The sequence below is a fragment of the Chiloscyllium plagiosum genome, unplaced genomic scaffold (genome assembly GCF_037043375.1).
Source record: "Chiloscyllium plagiosum isolate Xiang-an unplaced genomic scaffold, Cpla_swu_hap1 HiC_scaffold_1, whole genome shotgun sequence".
NCBI classification, from domain to species: domain Eukaryota; kingdom Metazoa; phylum Chordata; class Chondrichthyes; order Orectolobiformes; family Hemiscylliidae; genus Chiloscyllium; species Chiloscyllium plagiosum.
This window is the reverse complement of record NW_028270139.1, coordinates 122,478,455-122,496,634: the sequence shown is the minus strand read 5'-3', so window position 1 is coordinate 122,496,634 and position 18,180 is coordinate 122,478,455. Positions and strand designations below refer to the sequence as shown.

General features: G+C 42.0%; 1 protein-coding gene across 1 annotated transcript in view; it reads right to left on the bottom strand.

Annotated features, from left to right (window-relative positions):
- Positions 1–18,180, bottom strand: part of lman1 (lectin, mannose-binding, 1) — a 66,434-nt gene that overhangs the window by 13,661 nt on the left and 34,593 nt on the right. The window contains exons 8-10 of the mRNA XM_043680460.2: positions 17,419–17,551; positions 15,280–15,470; positions 10,462–10,532 (exon numbers count right to left, since the gene is read on the bottom strand). Coding sequence (XP_043536395.1) covers positions 10,462–10,532; positions 15,280–15,470; positions 17,419–17,551 — 395 coding nt within the window. The remainder of the gene's footprint in view (positions 1–10,461; positions 10,533–15,279; positions 15,471–17,418; positions 17,552–18,180) is intronic.

Below are 18,180 nucleotides of genomic sequence, written 5' to 3'. Positions count from 1 at the left end.
ACAGTGTGGAAACAGGCCCTTCGGCCCAACAAGTCCACACCACCCCGCCGAAGCGCAACCCACCCATACCCCTGCATTTACCCCTTACCTAACACTACGGGCAATTTAGCATGGCCAATTCACCTGATCTGCACATCTTTGGACTGTGGGAGGAAACCGGAGCACCCGGAGGAAACCCACGCAGGCACGGGGAGAACGTGCAAACTCCACACAGCCAGTCGCCTGAGGCGGGAATTGAACCCGGGTCTCTGGCGCTGTGAGGCAGCAGTGCTAATCACTGTGCCACCGTGCCGCCCAAGCTAATTCCAGATGTCCCCAGACAAGCAACATCCTCCTCCATCTCCCTTCTCAAAACTCTTAAGAATTTTGTATGCTTCAAAGAAATCATTTCTCATTTTTTCTGACCTCGAGGGAATATACACTAGTCTATTCAACTCAGGTTCACAGTTCTCTGAAAGTGGAGTCACAGGTATACAGGGCAATGGAGGCGGCTTTTGGCATACTGACCTTCATCAGTCAGGGCATTGAGTACAGAAATTGGGGAATTATGTTGCAGTTCTACAGGACGGTGGTGAGACTGCAATTGGAATATTGTGTTCACGTTTGGTCACCTTGTTATAGGAAAGATGTTATTAAACCAGAAAGCGTGCAGAAGAAATCCTCAAGGATGTTGCCTGCCACTTCAACACAACAGAGTTTCCTGGTCAACATTTGTGTCCAGGGCCTGCCGCAAAACTCCAGCAAGGTGCAGTACAAGTTGGAAGATCAGTGCCTTATTTTATGCTGGGGAATCCTGCAGCCTTCAGGACTCAATAATGAGGACAATAATTTTGAGAAACTGACCACCTTCTTCTATGTACTTTATCTTCCACATGCCACATATGAAGCCCTAAACCTCTCTTGGGCAATAAAGTTTAATTTAGTAGTAATACAGATGACAATTCTCCTAATCCTTCTGATAGAGATCACTGCTTAACAAGAGTTGATGTTGCCTTCAAAATTACAACTTGTTCTATTTTTTTTTGCTGTTCTTATTAAAATGATTTAATAAACCTCATGTATTCAACAAGCAAATCCACTAGAAACTAAACGAAGTTTGCTCCCTTAAGACTTAAAATTTGTAGCTGCAATTGTTGCTCATGTTTTATCAGAGATTTCTTTAATCCATTAAGTTTTGTGATCAGACATGCCATATCTACAACGCACACTAATATACAATAAAAGATGGGAATAAGATAAGATAGTAATCACGAGGAAATCTAATCTGATTTCTTTAAATAAAAGTCAAGATTATTAAAATCAAAGTCTGTCGAATGAACAAGTAATAAGGTTGCTGATTTGTCTAATCTATAATTTTTCAGACGATCGTCACTGCTCAGCTGTCCCAATAATTCAACATTTAATGCACTGTAAAAACACAGGATTCTGTGAGGACAAATATAAGCTACCCATCATTTAGAAATAACTTCAATCTACCTACTTATAAAAGCAAATTCTCCCCATTTTGAAAAAATACATGTTTTTAAATCACAAGAGCCAACACTTTGAGCTGCACAAACAATTAACTATTTTACAACAGTTGCATATTTTCTCCAAAATGTTTTAACAGGTTGGCAAACAGTAGAGAAATGTTCCACACAAGAGAGAATTGGGAATACTCTGCTGAAACAGTCAATTTTTAAATTTTAAGAGCGGTGTCTCTACCTTGAATCACAAACTCCAAAATACCAAATAAAACCAAAATTCTTTTCACTTTACTCATTTTGCATTCACAAATTTAAGGACAATCTTCAATAAAACAGAATGGATATCTTTATCAAAAACACTAACTTTAAATAAGTACATAGCCCCAGATGTCTCCAAATCTTTGAACACTGCAATTGTTTTATTTTTGAAAACGTACAAACATTTTCACAAGGAATATCTGTGGGAATAGAAAAATAAGAACCAATGCTGAAGAAACCTGACTACTTAGGCTGTTGCTTTTTAATCAGCAATAGTTCTGTCACAGTACAAATTGTCTGTAATAACAAATCACACCTCACTGAACAGTATTAGATGTTACATGTTGCAATTGTACTTGATACTGATAAATGATTCAAAGGACAAGTGACTTTCAACGCACTATGATCATAGAAAACGAGTATTTTCTAGTTGTTACAGCCATTTACTTACATAAAGGATGACTAATGAATCATGACAGAAATGTAGTGAAGTCAAAGGTTATCAGGGTAGGCAGGAACGTGGATTTCAGATCACAATTAGACCAGCCACAATCTTACTAATTGGTTGAATAGGCTCAAGGGGCTGAGCTGTTTAGTTCTGATCCTGATTCACATATTAGTTGGTATGTAACCACAAATTATTCAAGGGATGGGAGCATAGAAATAACGTTACTAGACTAGACAGATGCGGACTAGACTCATGCTCCAGCAACACCAGTTTAAATTCTATCATGGTAGCTGAGGAATTTCAATTCAATTAATAAAACCTGTAATTGAAAGGCCGTTCTCAGTAATGATTAGATTATTCCAATGAATATTAGATTAGATTACTTAGTGTGGAAATATACCCTTCGGCCCAACAAGTCCACACGTCCGAAGAGCAACCCACCCAGACCCATTCCCCTCCATTTACCCCTTCACCTAACACTACGGGCAATTTATCTTGGCCAATTCACCTAACCTGCACATTTTTGAACTGTGGGAGGAAATCCACGCAGACACGGAGAGAATGTGCAAACTCCACACAGACAGTCGCCTGAGGCGGGAATTGAACCCGGGTCTCTGGCACTGTGAGGCAGCAGTGCTAACCACTGAGCCACCGTGCCACCCATAACGAGGACCAGGAATAAAAAAAATACAGTTTTGGTAATGTCCATGAGGGAAAGAAATATGCCATCATTCCCCAGACTGGCTCACATGCAACTCTAGAAGTACAGCAATATAGTTCTCTGAATGCTCTCCAGCAAGCACTCAGTCTAAGAGCAATTGGGAATGAGCATCAAAATGCTGACCTTGTAAACAACAACAATGTCCAAAAGAAATAATAAAAAAGCTCCTTGCTAAAATCAACTGGATTGGGAGTTCTCCCAAACATTGCAAATAAGTAGCATTTGTATAGCATCTTTCACAACTTTAGGATACCCTGAAGAGCAGCTCTTAAGTTGCAGAGATAGTGTCCCTACCTCTGAACCAAGAGGCTTAGGTTTAAATCTCACCTGCTCTAGAGAGATGCAGTAACATTGCTGACAGGTTGAAAGGAAAATATCTATCCCAAAGTGGCTCAGTGTTATGTCAATAACTATATTTCAAAGTATCTGGAGGAAACACCATGATATTCCTTTAATTAGTATAGCATACCAAGCAGCAATTTAGATAAATGTGAGGTGCTGCGTTTTGAGAAAGCAAATCTTAGCAGGACTTATACACTTATATGGTAAGGTCCTTGGGAGTGTTGCTGAACAAAGAGACCTTGGAGTGCAGGTTTCTAGCTCTTTGAAAGTGGAGTTGCAGGTAGATAGGATAGTGAAGGCGGCGTTTGGTATGCTTTCCTTTATTGATCAGAGTAATGAGTACAGGAGTTGGGAGGTCATGTTGCGGCTGTACAGGACATTGATTAGGCTACTGTTGGAATATTGCGTGCAATTCTGGTCTCCTTCTTTTCGGAAAGATGTTGTGAAACTTGAAAGGGTTCAGAAAAGATTTACAAGGATGTTACCAGGATTGGAGGATTTGAGCTATAGGGAGAGGCTGAACAGACTGGGGCTGTTTTCCCTGGAGCATCGGAGGCTGAGGGGTGATCTTATAGAGGTTTATAAAATCATGAGGGGCATGAATAGGATAAATAGACAAAGTCTTTTCCCTGGGGTGGGAGAGACCGGAACTAGAGGGCATAGGTTTAGGGTGAGAGGGGAAAGATATAAAAGAGGCCAAAGAGGCAACTTTATCACTCATGGAGTGAGCTGCTAGAGGAAGTGATGGAGGCTAGTACAATTGTAACATTTAAAAGGCATCTGGATGGGTTTATGAATAGGAAGGGTTTGGAGGGATATGGGCCGGGTGCTGGCATGTGGGACTAGATTGGATTGGGATATCTGGTCAACATAGACGAGTTGGACCGAAGGGTTTGTTTCCATGCTGTACATCCCTATGATTCCATGAGCATGTTGGGCCTTCATACCGATATGTTTCAATCTGTTTAAGGAAATGCAATTTCTGTATTTGAATTTAAACTTTGTAACAACGTTGTTCAAGTTTACAATTGTGGATGATTCAACCTGCCTCGTCTGGTGAACCCAGCATTGTAGATGCATCAGCCAATTTGATTCACTCCAAGTGATATCAAGAAATGGCTGAAGGATTTGGATATTGCACAGGCTATGAGACCTGACAATACAACCAAAAACTTCTTCTCTGGAGCCAGCTCTTAGCCAAGCTTTTCCAATCCATCTACAACAATAATATAGACATTGCAATATGGAAAGTTGCCCAAGTACGCCCTGTCCACATGACAGGATAAATCCAAAGCGGTCAATTACTGCCTGATGTACCCTCTAATAAAACATTTATAGAAGGTTTTACAGAGATATCATGTAACTTGCTGAATAGCAACCTGCACAGTGTCACTTAGTTTGAGTTCTGCCATGCAGTTTCTGACCTGATTCGTTTCTGACCAATGTTGTAAATGGCTGACCTCATGAGGTGAGGTGTAGCAGACTATGCAAATACATAGCAGAAGCTGGATAACATTCAGACTTTGGCCAATTATACTATAGAAGTGCCAGGCAATGACGGTGTCCAATGAGAGAGAAGCTACCCATTGTCTCAGGGCATTCCATGGCATAAATATCACTGGATTTCCCCACTATCAACATACTGGGGTTACCAACAACCTGCATTGAACCATTAATACAGATCAGAGGTGAGTAACACCTCCCATCTCCACAAAGTCTGTTCAATATTTACAAGGTACAAGTCGGGGGGAGGGGGGGGGGGGGGGAAAGAGGTAGTGATGGGATATTTTCCCCTTGGCTGGATGAGTATAGCTCCAACAACACATCTAGGACAAAACAAGCGATTTGATTGGCACACCATCCACCATCTTAAACTTTCATTCCCTCCACAAGCAATGCGTAATGGAAGATGCATTGCAGTAACTCACTGTGACTCCTTTGACAACACCTTTCAAAGTTAAATCTATGACCTCTACCACCTAGAAGGTCATTAACAGCAGATAAATGGGAACATCACCACCTGCAAGTGTCCCTCCAAGTCACAGAGCAACATAACTGTTCCTTTGCCGTCATGAGATCAAAGTCCTGGAACTTCCGATAGCTCTGTTTCAATATCAGTTGGACTACAGCGGTTCAAGGAGGGAGTTCACCACCAACTTCTATAGGGCATTAAATGCTGGCCCAGCCAGTAACACCCACATCCCTTGAAAAAAATATAAAATCATTTTATGATGTACCTTACTTCAGTTGCATCTTACACTATCACCAAGGGAGGTCTGGCTGCCAGTGACCTAGCTCTTTGTGGATTGAAGTACACGGTGATTTGATCCAGACACACTCTTCTTAAGACTATGCATTATTTTGAGTTGCCTGCAAATTTTAGATTCCAATTTGTCTCGGACAGTGGTGCTCAGAAATAAAGTATTTTTACTTCAGATTGCACTTTATTATTTTCAATGGACAAATTAAACAATCACTATTAAATCACATAATTTAAATCATTATTTAATCTTTAAAACATTCCTTTACCATTGCTAGATCCATTTCATTATTGAGAACTGAATCCAGAAACGTCACCTCCTTCATTTGACAGGAGACAGTCAAATAAAATTCTCCAACACACCTCAATCATCTCCCTCTCTGTCCATTTACACTGTGATTACTCCACAATAGGCTGGATAGTCAAACCCTCCATTATTACTACATAGTTTCCACGTTTCTTTCAAACTGTCAGAGATGCAATCGTGATCAAGTCTAGCCAAATAAATTCCATCCTTATTCCTCAAGGAGACTCGCTAAAATCAATATTCTCTTTAATTAATAGTCATCTCTTCTCCATTTCTTCCCCATTTTGTATCCATCCTATAACCAGAAATACTTCGTGCCGACCTCTGTTTTTTTTCAGGCAGGTCTCAACATCACAACATAATTTTCCCCATGTGACCGTTTGCACCTGATGTTCATCGACGTTATTTACCATGTGTTTACATACGCACTAACTTAGACCTTATTGCAGCCAAGGATTTTCAGTCAAGATCTTAATATAGTGGGAAAAAACATAATTGATCTCATTTAAATTAACCTATCCTGCATTGTTTCTTAAATGATTCTTTGGTGTTCACTGTCATCCTACCATCAAATTTTCCAAATTTTAAGCGCTCTTTGGTTTAAGAATAGTTTCCCAACATAGATAAAAGGTAAATTTTGAATCAGTCTAACTCTCAATTTAAAATAAAGTGTTTTGTTCCCATGAAATGAAAGGAGTATAGTTGTACAAAGAAAACTTTTTATATTTGGATGCATTATTGTACATTAAATACTAGTCCTGAGCAAATGAAATGTTTGCCTTTTAAAATAAAGCTTTTCAAAATAGAGAGAACAACTTTTGAACAAAGTAATTTGGCTTAGCATTAAGGGGACTAGATTAACCGTAGTTAACTAAAATAACATACATGCATTTGTTTGCTTGATAATGGAAGATATAGGATTTATAAACCAGGAAATCTAGGTCAGATTCCCAAAATGATAGTTTGAAAGGAATTGAATTTGGTTTTACAAAGTTAAACAGCTAGTTTGAGAAGAAGTGATCATGAAATTATGAAAAACAGCTCATTCACAAATGTTGTTTAGGAAAGGAGAAACAGCCATTCTCATTCAGTCCAGCCAAAATGAACTCTTATTCAAACTGCAATGTCATAAACATATTGAATCCCTCTAAAGTGGCTTTAAGTTATCAGTTATAGTCAAAAATGTTGGTCTTATCTGAAAAATCCACATCAAAATAATACAAAATTGAAAATGGAGGAATTTTTAAAACTACTGAAAATAAAGTTGTTGTGGTGCTGTCGATGAAAAGATTGGAACCACTGGACAAATCCACAACATAAATTAACAAAAAATGAAAAAGCTCCAAGGTGCAGCACAGCTTTGCAGTCGTGATTTTAGTTTCAAGTGAAAGATCAACTCTGCCCACAATGTTTTCAAACAATGACACTAGTCCCTTCAGAAAAATTGTGAAACCACCTATGAAATGTATCCTAGAGCATTAAGAATTTATCCAGATAATCTCCCCTACCGAGGCTTCTACTGTATGATTAACAGATAAAAATTTAATTTAGTAGAGCTATTCCATGAAGTACAACATCTGATCATCTTGTGACCATGAAAAAGCTGCAAAAATAGCCAGAACTTTTTGTACCTTAGATTTTATCCTTTTGGCAATCTAAATTACCCATTTGAAGCACAATTTCAATGTAGGCTAACCTGTCAGTTTTTTAAAAATATTAGAATGGATATTTAAAAACTATGAATTATACACATTAAAATATTCTATTCATTAACAGATCTCCAATAGTATTGTTCAAAATGGGTCAGATCAGAAGGTGTTACAAAATAAGAGGGGCTCATGCTTTACCTTGATGAGAGGTTATAAAAATATATTTGTGTGGCAACTTCAATGTTGTGAAATATCAAGGTATTTTTCAGAAGCATTAGAGTTATAAAGTCATACTGTTTAGAAACAAATCCTTCGGCCCACCAGATCTACGTTAACCAACAAAGATCAAACTACACTATTCCTTTTCACCTGCACTTGGTCCATAGCCTATTCTTCTCTGGCATTTTAAGTGTTCACCCACATGCTTATTAAATGTTGTGAGTGTATCTGCCTCCGCCAAACTCTCAGACAAAATTATATAAAATTTAACCCAGATCCACATGCACACATATTAGGACAGGTAGCTATAAGATAAAAGATGAAGGCGTTAAGGGCTGCAATTGGGACAAAGTGCTGACCTGGCATTAGACCAGCATAGCATTTAAAAATCATGCTCATTTTTGTGGTAGGGAAAATGTCACATTAGGTTAGAGAGAAATAGCACTCATATTGCTTCCACATAGTAGCAACATGAAATGGCTAGCTTCAGTCATTGTTCAAATATTTGGGATACCTCATCCTTTTAGAGTAACTTGGAGGTAGACAAACACTAGATAGGAAAGTGGTGCTCTTAGGCCAAAAATGCATGGTAGCTCAGTTGTTAGCACTGCTGCCTCACAGTGCCAGGGATCCAGGTTCGATTCAAGACTCTTGAGACTGTCTCCCTGTATCTGCGCGGGTTTCCTCCAGGTGCTCCAGTTTCCTCCCACAGTCCAAAGATGTGCAGGTTAGGTGAACTGGCCATCCAAATTTCCCATAGTGCTCAGGGATGTGTAGGCTAGGTGCATTAGTCAGGGGAAAATGTTGAGTAATGTGTTAGGGGAATGGGTCTGGGTGGGATACTCTTTGGAGGGTTGGTGTGGACTTGTTGGGCCAAATGACCTGTTTCCATACTATAGGGATTCTATGAAAAAAGGGAGTGAGGTATACACAGCAAGCAACCATCTGATCTTGATGGATGAAAGTTTACCTCGAGCAGCATGCCATTTTAGGTGTTCATAACAGGAACCCTAAGGGTGGTACTCAACTAGCCACAAATGTGCAAAAACCAGAAATATAATGTCAAATATGATTCTGATTGGCAGCAGTTGCCAAATAATCTAGAGTGGCCAAAAGTTATAATTACAACCTATTTAAGATCAGTCGTCAGACTTACAATTGGCTCAGTCAGCTTGTTTGAAAAAAATCTCTGTTCAGTCCTTACTTTGAGGATTGTGCCAAAATCTTCCAGTGGAATGGCATACACTTGTGGAAAAATACTGCAGTGGTTTGCCAGTGTCTTCTGCAGGATGGTTGACCAGGAAATTCTCCTGCTCTTAGGCACATTGGAAGGATGTATATGCTGATAACTGACCTATTTAGCCACATTTCAAAATGTGTATTCTATTACCAATAAGTCCCGTCAGGGATTGAAACGTGGATCTTCTGAGCAGAGGTGGGAATGCTTTCAATAGAAGACCTAGTTTAAGCTACATGCTTCACATGAAAGCACAAGTATGACTGGTAATGTTGGCACTTCTTTTTACATTCCTTACTGATTGAACTGATTCCTTATAATGTTGCTCATGAAGTGGAATAACTTTTCATCAAAAGGGACACATTAAGTATTTATACTAGAAAGTTGAAAAGATCCCCACTCTTCTTTAAAAGGTATAATAGTAATTTTGGGAAATAAAACAAAGAACTGTGGATGCTGGCAATCTGAAATACAAACAGAAATTGCTGCAGAAACTCAGGAGGTCTGCTGGCATCAATTGGAAGAAAGTAGAATTAACTTTTCAATTCCACTGACTCTTCACCAGAACATTTATGGTGGGAAGTTGTTTGAGTTTAATTATTTCAAAAGTAGACATCACTAGAAATGACAGCATTTACCATTCAGTCTATTTTCTCTCAAGAATGTGAGGCTCTCTTTGGGCAACTGCAGTCAGTGTACGGGAAGACTCCGATAGTGCTGTTCTGCAAGGGAGTTTCAGGATTTTGACTAGTGTCAATGAAAGATTAGCAATCCATTTCAGAGTTTAGATGACATATGATTTGGGTCAAACAAATGGTCTTCCCATATACATGCTGTTCTTATCCTTATAGGCAATATATATCACTGGTTCATAAGGTGCTATCAACGAAGCCTTGGTAAATTGCTGCAGTACATCTTGCAAATGTTATCCACTGAAGCTACAATGCCCCAGTGATGGATGTGGTGCTAAACTAAAGGGCTACTTTGTCCTGGATGCTGTCAAGTTTTTTGAGTGCTGCTGAAGCTGCACTACTCCAGGCAAGGTGACTTGGACCTTGTAGGTCATGAAAAGGCTTTGGGGAATCAGGAGGAGAGAGAGAGAGAGAGAGAGTCAACCTCCTCAGGAGTATCCAACCACTGACCTAATATCTTATTGCAAGGGGGACTAGTTACATTTCTGGTCAAGGGTGAAACCTCTTTCTCCATTGAAAGGATGTCTATAGTTGGGAGGGGTTGGGGTCTATACTATACACATACACAGTCGTTTAATAGTACAGAATTTGAACATGACCAAAAGCAAAAAGAAAAGGAGACATTTTAATCAAAGCTTTTCATCTTGCACTCATCAGGACATTTGCAAGAATACTAATGTTTAACTTGTATATGCAAATTCTTTTGGATGACCTGAAAAACATTTTCTCAGCAACTCGCTGCACACACAAGGTAGGATCTCTGAACACAAGATTTAAATCCTCATTATACAGTGGACTTTAAACATTAAATAGGCAAGCTTCACATCAACAAAATTATTTTTGGAAACCATTCGTCACTCACTTCAATTCACCGACATGTCTAAGCACCTCTTGCTGGTATCTCATAATATTGTCAAGTTCGCCTGGAGGGAGCTGGAATAGAAAAACAGGAAAAAAAATGTTAAAGCAAGCTTTAAACCGACAATACATAAAGCAGCTTAAGCAAAAGAGTAATGACTCCCTTCTTATATTTTATTGTTAGTACACAGCAAACCTCCAAAAACGTTTCTTATCAATGACTTTTGTTGCATCTGAACACGTCAACATTCTTACTATAATAACTACCTAAAGCAAAATTCTCATGTAAGTTTGTTATTAACTACACCTTCACACCAGTTAGAGGCCCTGTAGCCCTGGCAACTGTCTATTTAGTGGGCATCAGAAATGTAAATGGAAGAAACTCATTGGAAATATGAAAATAAGGACAGACTGTATCTATTCAGAACAGGGGCCTAATCATACATCACAGTCCATTTCTTCCGCAACTTGTAACATCAGATTATCTGAAAGTCTGTCCCAAAATCCTTATGTTATTTGTTGGCTGTGTGCAACTAGATATTAAATTTTATGATAACTGACAATATTTTAACAAATAAATCTGGGCAAAGGAGTAATTTCATCAACTCAAATACACATCTTTGTGAATAAGTGTTAAGCAATTATTGTACCAAGTGTGTTATTAAAGTGAGCTGCTTATTTATACAGACAATACACAAACATCTTTCAGGGATGTTTTCTTCCTAATTTGTCAAATCTCCAAAGGGATCTGAAACTTCCTTCAATCGTTATTGTAGAAAAGTTGTTTTTCACAGATACGCAAATGCTGCATGATCAGAAAGATACTGTACCTTATGTTTCTAAATGAGAACATAAATCCTAACTAGACTATTGGAATAAATGGAAATTCACTTTTGTAAGTGAGAAGTTTGATTCAAGGAGAAAGTGAGGTCTGCAGATGCTGGAGATCAAAGTTGAAACTTTATTGCTGGAACAGCACAGCAGGTCAGGCAGCATCCAGGGAACAGGAGATTCGACGTTTCGGGCACAGGCCCTTCTTCAGGAATGAGCAGAGAGTGTTCAGCAGAAGAAGATAAAAGGTAGGGAGGAGGGACTTGGAGGAGGGGCGTTGGAAATGTGATAGGTGGAAAGAGGTCAAGGTGAGGGTGATAGGTCGGAGTAGGATGGAGGCGGAGAGGTCAAGAAGAAGACTGCAGGTCAGGAAGGCGGTGCCGGGCTGGAGGGATTCGGCTGAGACAAGGTGGGGGGAGGGGGGATGAAGAAACTGGTGAAGTCCAAGTTCATCCCCTGTGGTTGGAGGGTTCCCAGTCGGAAGATAAGACGCTCCTCCTCCGACCGTCGCGTTGTTGTGGTTTGGCGGTGGATGAGTCCAATGACCTGCATATCCTCGGTGGAGTGGGAGGGGGAGTTGAAATGCTGTGCTACAGGGTGGTTGGGTTGGTTCGTCCGGGTGGCCCAGAGGTGCTCTCTGAATCGCTCCGCAAGTAGGCGGCCTGTCTCCCCAATATAGAGGAGGCCACACCGGCTGCAGCGGATGCAGTAGATGATGTGGGTGGAGGTGCAGGTGAATCTGTGGCGGATATGGAAGTTTCCTTTGGGGCCTTGGAGAGAAGTGAGGGGGGAGGTGTGGGCGCAAGTGTTGCACCTCCTGCGGTTGCAAGGGAAGGTGCCGGGAGTGGAGGTTGGGTCGGTGGGGGGTGTGGATCTGACAAGGGAGTCGCGGAGGGAGTGGTCTCTACGGAAAGCTGATAGGGGAGGGGAGGGAAATATATCCTTGGTGCTGGGGTCTGTTTGGAGGTGGCGGAAGTGACGGCGGATGATGCGCTGTACATGGAGATTGGTGGGGTGGTAGGTGAGGACCAGTGGGGTTCTGTCCTGGTGGCGGTTGGAGGGGCGGGGCTCAAGGGCGGAGGAGCGGGAAGTGGAGGAGATGCGGTGGAGGGCACCGTCGACCACGTCGGGGGGGAAATTGCGGTCCTTGAAGAAGGAGGCCATCTGTGTTGTACGTATTTTGAACTGGTCCTCCTGGGAGCAGATGCGGCGGTGACGAAGGAATTGGGAGAATGGGATGGCGTTTTTACAGGGGGCAGGATGGGAGGAGGTGTAGTCCAGGTAGCTGTGGGAGTCGGTTGGTTTGTAGTAGATGTCCGTGTTGATTCGGTCGCCTGAGATAGAAACAGAAAGGTCTAGGAAGGGGAGGGAGGAGTCCGAGACTGTCCAGGTGAATTTGAGGTCGGGGTGGAAGGTGTTGGTGAAGTGGATGAACTGTTCAACCTCCTCGTGGGAGCACGAGGTAGCGCCGATACAGTCATCAATGTAGCGAAGGAAAAGATGGGGGGTGGGGCCAGTATAGTTGCGGAAGATGGATTGTTCCACATACCCTACGAAGAGGCAGGCATAGCTGGGGCCCATGCGGGTGCCCATGGCTACTCCTTTTGTTTGGAGAAAGTGGGAGGATTGGAAAGAAAAGTTGTTCAGGGTGAGGACCAGTTCGGTCAGTCGAAGGAGGGTGTCGGTGGAAGGGTACTGGGAGGTACGGCGGGAAAGAAAGAAGCGGAGGGCTTTGAGTCCTTCGTGATGGGGGATGGAGGTGTACAGGGTCTGGATGTCCATGGTGAAGATGAGGCGTTGGGGACCGGGGAAGCGGAAATCCTGGAGGAGGTGGAGGGCGTGGATGGTGTCACGAACGTAGGTGGGGAGTTCTTGGACTAATGGGGACAGGACCGTGTCGAGGTATGCCGAGATGAGTTCGGTTGTGCAGGAGCAGGCTGAGACGATGGGTCGTCCGGGGCAGTCAGGTTTGTGGATTTTGGGCAGGAGGTAGAAACGGGCGGTGCGGGGTTGTGGGACTATGAGGTTGGAGGCGGTGGATGGGAGGTCCCCTGAAGTGATGAGGTTATGGATCGTCTGGGAGATGATGGTTTGGTGGTGGGGGGTGGGGTCATGGTCAAGGGGACGGTAGGAGGAGGTATCTGCGAGCTGGCGTTTGGCCTCAGCGGTGTAAAGGTCAGTGCGACAAACTACTACTGCGCCTCCCTTGTCAGCTGGTTTGATGGTGAGGTTGGGGTTGGAACGGAGGGAGTGGAGGGCTGCGCGTTCCGAGGGTGAGAGGTTGGAGTGGGTGGGAGGGGTGTGGGAGTTCAGGTAGCGGTTAATATCGCGGCGGCAGTTTGCTATGAAGAGGTCGAGGGCAGATAGGAGGCCAGCACGGGGTGTCCAGGTGGACGGGGTGTGTTGGAGGTGGGAGAAGGGGTCGTCAGAGGGTGGGCGAGAGTCTTGATTGAAGAAGAAGGCACGGAGGCGAAGGCGGCGGAAGAATTGTTCGATGTCACGCCGTGTATTGAATTCATTGACCCGAGAACGTGTGGGAACGAAGGTGAGACCTCTGCTGAGGACTGATCGTTCATCCTCAGAGAGGGGCAAGTCTGGAGGGATGGTGAACACACGGCAGGGCGGGGAGCTAGGACCTGGTGTGGGACTGGAGCTGGATGTGGGGGCGGGGTTAGGCCTGGGGGCGGGGACAGAGGTCGGCATGGGGGCGGAGTTGGACATGGTGATGGAGACCGGCGGGGGGGCGGGGTTAGGCGCGGTGACGGAACTCGGCCGGGGGGCGGAGTTAGGCGTGGTGGTGAGGTTTGATTCAACCTCACTCTAGCACTGATGCACCACTCAAAACGTGTCCACAAGGATTCCAATTTACACTGAATTAGAGTTGTTACAGAAGGATATTTGGTCTCGAAATGGAAATGTCTTGCTGACGATTCATCAAATTGGATGTTAACACATATTGATGGGCAACAGCAGCAAAAGCTTCACCCAGTGCCTGTTGAATTAAACCTGATGTTTGTTTAATGCTATGCAGGAGAGTAGTAGAGAGAAGTGAACTCAAACTTCAAAAACAAAGAAAAGACAAAAGTTGAATTCTTTTAACGGATACACTTGAGTAGTTTATCTCCTCACTCACGCATTACACTAAGCCACTGAAATAGGAAGCAGTATGCAAACAGACCAGAGAATATTTGCATAATTTTGTGCTCCCTAGTTGATTTCAATAAATGCTGAAAGATTACCAAATTTCCTACAATGTCCTCAGTTACCTCCTTCAGAATTCTGGGATGTAGTCCATCTGGTTCAGGTTATTTATCCACTTTCATACCTTTCAGCTTCCCCAGCATCTTCTCCTTAGCGGTGGCAACTACACTCACCTCAGCTTCAAGAGAGTCTGGGGGAAATCAACTGTTTTCATAGGCTGTCCTAGTTATACTCAGAGTCAAAAGGTGTGATGCTGGGAAAGTGCAGCCGGTCAGGCAGCAGAGGAGCAGGAGAGTTGACATTTCGACCATAAGCTCTTCATCAGGAATGGGGTGGTTGGGGGGGGGGGGGGGGTGCAGAGATAAATAGGAGTTGGTTGGGATGGGGAGGGAAGGTAGCTGGGAATGAGATAGGTAGATGAAGGTGGAGATGGTGGTGATAGGTCAGAATGGAGGGTGGAGCGGATAGGTGAGAAGGAAGGTGGAGCGGATAGGTGGGAAGGTAGGGTAAATTCAAGAAGGCGGTGCTGGATTGGAGGGTTGGATCTGTCCTAGTTACACTGCCAAATCAACACCAAGTTGTGGACACAGAAGACAGTTTTTTTTCAGCCCAAAGAGCAAATGTGAAATTGATATGTATAAAACACAAGTGAATTAACTTTGCATGAGTGCTGTCATTGAGTCACTGCTGATAGTTTACCCCTCAGCCCTTTATCTCCCCCAAATTAGGCATTTGGAGTACAACTTTTATTTTGAAATAACAACCTAGAACCATATACTGCAGTACATACCTGTCCTGCTTGTGGTGCTGTATTAGTCCCCCTCTTTGCCATTTCCTCTGTCACTAAGGAGACATACCTCCTTTGTTCATCCAGAATCATGTTGAGTTGTTTGTTCAACTGTTTGATTTCAAGGTGGATGCGATTCTGACCTTCAAAGATTTGTCTCAATTCTCGCTCATTCACAGTTTCAAATATATCTGCTACAGTAATATAAAAGAATTTTGTTGTATTCCATATACTTGAATGCGTTTACTATTTTCCATTTACATAACTATTTACATTCACTACAAAACATACCCAAGAGAAACTCTCAGTTTAGGATTGCAAATACCAATGTTTGACCAACTATTTTAAATTATTAGACAATTAATGGACAGTATGTTTGAGAAGATTTGTAGCTCAAATTGCGGTTCTGGATGTAGATTTGCTGGCTGAGCTGGAATGATCATATGGTGACAAAATGTCTGAAAACTAGGTAACATCTTCAGTGAGCTGCTGAATGAAGCATCGGTGGTGTAGCCTGCTTTCTATTTATGTGTTGGAGTTTCCTTGGTTGGTGATGTCATTTCCTGTGCTGACATCATTTCCTATGGTGTTGTCACTTTCTGTTCTTTTCCTCAGGGATCCAACCGGGACTTTTATCAACACACACTGACTTGGATCCCATTTACCATCCCCGAGAAAAAAAAAGGAAATGACATCACCAACCCAAGGAATCTCCAACATATAAATAGAAAGCGGGCGACACCACTGGTGCTTCATTCCGAGGCTCACTGAAGATATTACCTCGTATGGTGACAAAACGTCTGAAAACGAACCTTCCAGCTCAGCCAGCAAACCCACATCCAGGACAGTATGTTCCTAAATTACTGTTAAATGGTCTTTCCAATAGGACTGCCTGCCATAAAAGTAAAGTTAACTCACAGACCTGAAAAAAGATTAGATATTTAGATACAGTTTAAAAATCTCTTAAAAGTAGAACCATTTCAACAGGATAAAGAGTGTGGTGCTGGAAAAGCACAGGTGGTCAGGCAGCACCCGAGAAGCAGGAGAATTGACATTTCGGGCTTATGCCCTTCATCAGGACTGAGGCTTGTAGGCTGGGGGACAGACACAAATGGGAGGGGGGGGGTGGGGCTAGAGGGAAGGCAGCTGAGAATGCAATAGGTAGGTGAAGGTGAGGGAAAAGGTGATAAGTCAGAAAGGATTGAGGGAGAAGGTGATATAGAGAGAGGAGAACTTCAAGGTAGGCATCCTTGGAAGAGGGTTTGCAGTAACGTTAAAATCAACTAGTAGAAAGTGAGGACTGCAGACGCTGGAGATCAGAACCTAACAGCAGTTTATGAACTACTGGATTGAAGTTCTACATTTGTAAGTAGATTGTCAAATGACAATTGGAGTCCTTTCAAAAAAATTTATTTTGAGACTTTTCTTATGGCAGTAATGTTTTTTTTTTAGTGAGAAACGGTATCACACAAAGCAAGTAGTTTCTAAATTAATTCTCTGACCTATGCAGTCAGTAAATTTTAGTGAGGCTTGTAATAGGGCCACTTCAATTAGTGTTATATTGAGCAGAGTTAAAGAGGGATATAAAAATGCTCAGCACTTCTCATCACTCTCTGTTCAGAAATTTGAGAACATAGGGAAAGACAAGATTGTGCAAGAACATAATGCTCTCTTTTGGTCAAAAAACCTGTCAATATACTGATAATTATCAGTGGTCAATCTGATAATGGTATTGAAACTGCTTAGCAACTTTAGAAGTGTTGTATTACAACAGAGTTGAGATTCAGCTCTAATAATTATGAATATAATAGAGAATGTGGTACAGTGCAAAGGCAAATATTTTGGATATCTGAAATTATAGAAATAAAATGGTAACACACAATACAGTCTTCTGACATGCACTTGAAGGATGGACTTTTTAAGTGATGTAATTTATGCCTGGAAGTTTTTGATAAATATTATCGCACTAATCAGTGACATAAAACTCAGCTCCCCCAGTACCCCTCCGTTCAGGGAAAAATAATTTACATTAAAATTAGAAACATTTCCTTCAACTATAAATGACAAGACGACAAAACCCAACAGTTCACCAATTTAAAATCAGATTGTTTTCTTTTAAAAACAAAAAAAAATCCTCCCAACCTGCTTCTCCTTGCATATCAGGATGATCTTTTTGAAACTCTTCTTTCTTTTTATCAAGTTCCTGTTGGAAATTTTCATACTCCTCTCGATACTTCTCTTTTTCTTCTTGGGGAATTGTCAAATCAGCAGGCTCCTATAATCAGATATCAATAATGTTTTTCCATTTTAGAGTGTAACATAGGGATATTAATTCAAAAATCACACTGGCTAAGTTACTTATGAGTTTAAAGTTTGTGAGAAGATTTTAACCACCTAGCCACGAAATGACACGACCAGCTATCCTTAGTAGCCACACACGCAGATGCCATCAACATGAATTCGACTGGGACAACACTACTATTATAGGACAAGCCAAACAGAGAACAGCCAGGGAATTCCTAGAGGCATGGCACTCATCCACAGATTCAATCAATAAGCACATCGACCTGGACCCAATATACCGACCACTGCAGCGGACAGCTGGAACTGACAACCAGATTCAAACCACTACAAATGCCGGAGGAAAGATCACAGAAGTGCTTCACAGGAGGCTCCCAAGCACTGAGGATGTCACTTAGACAGGGGACGAAACGTCTGCAACACAAATTTCCAGCTCGGCCAACAGAACTACTTATGAGTTTAGTTACATTGCCACAGCAACTGTACAGAGGAACAACAGTTCCATAGTTCAGCAAATGAGTATAAAGCATAAGAATGCTCATTAGAAAAATATTTACATTCAACAATGGCTTGATAACTAAATAAATCATGAGACAGTGTATC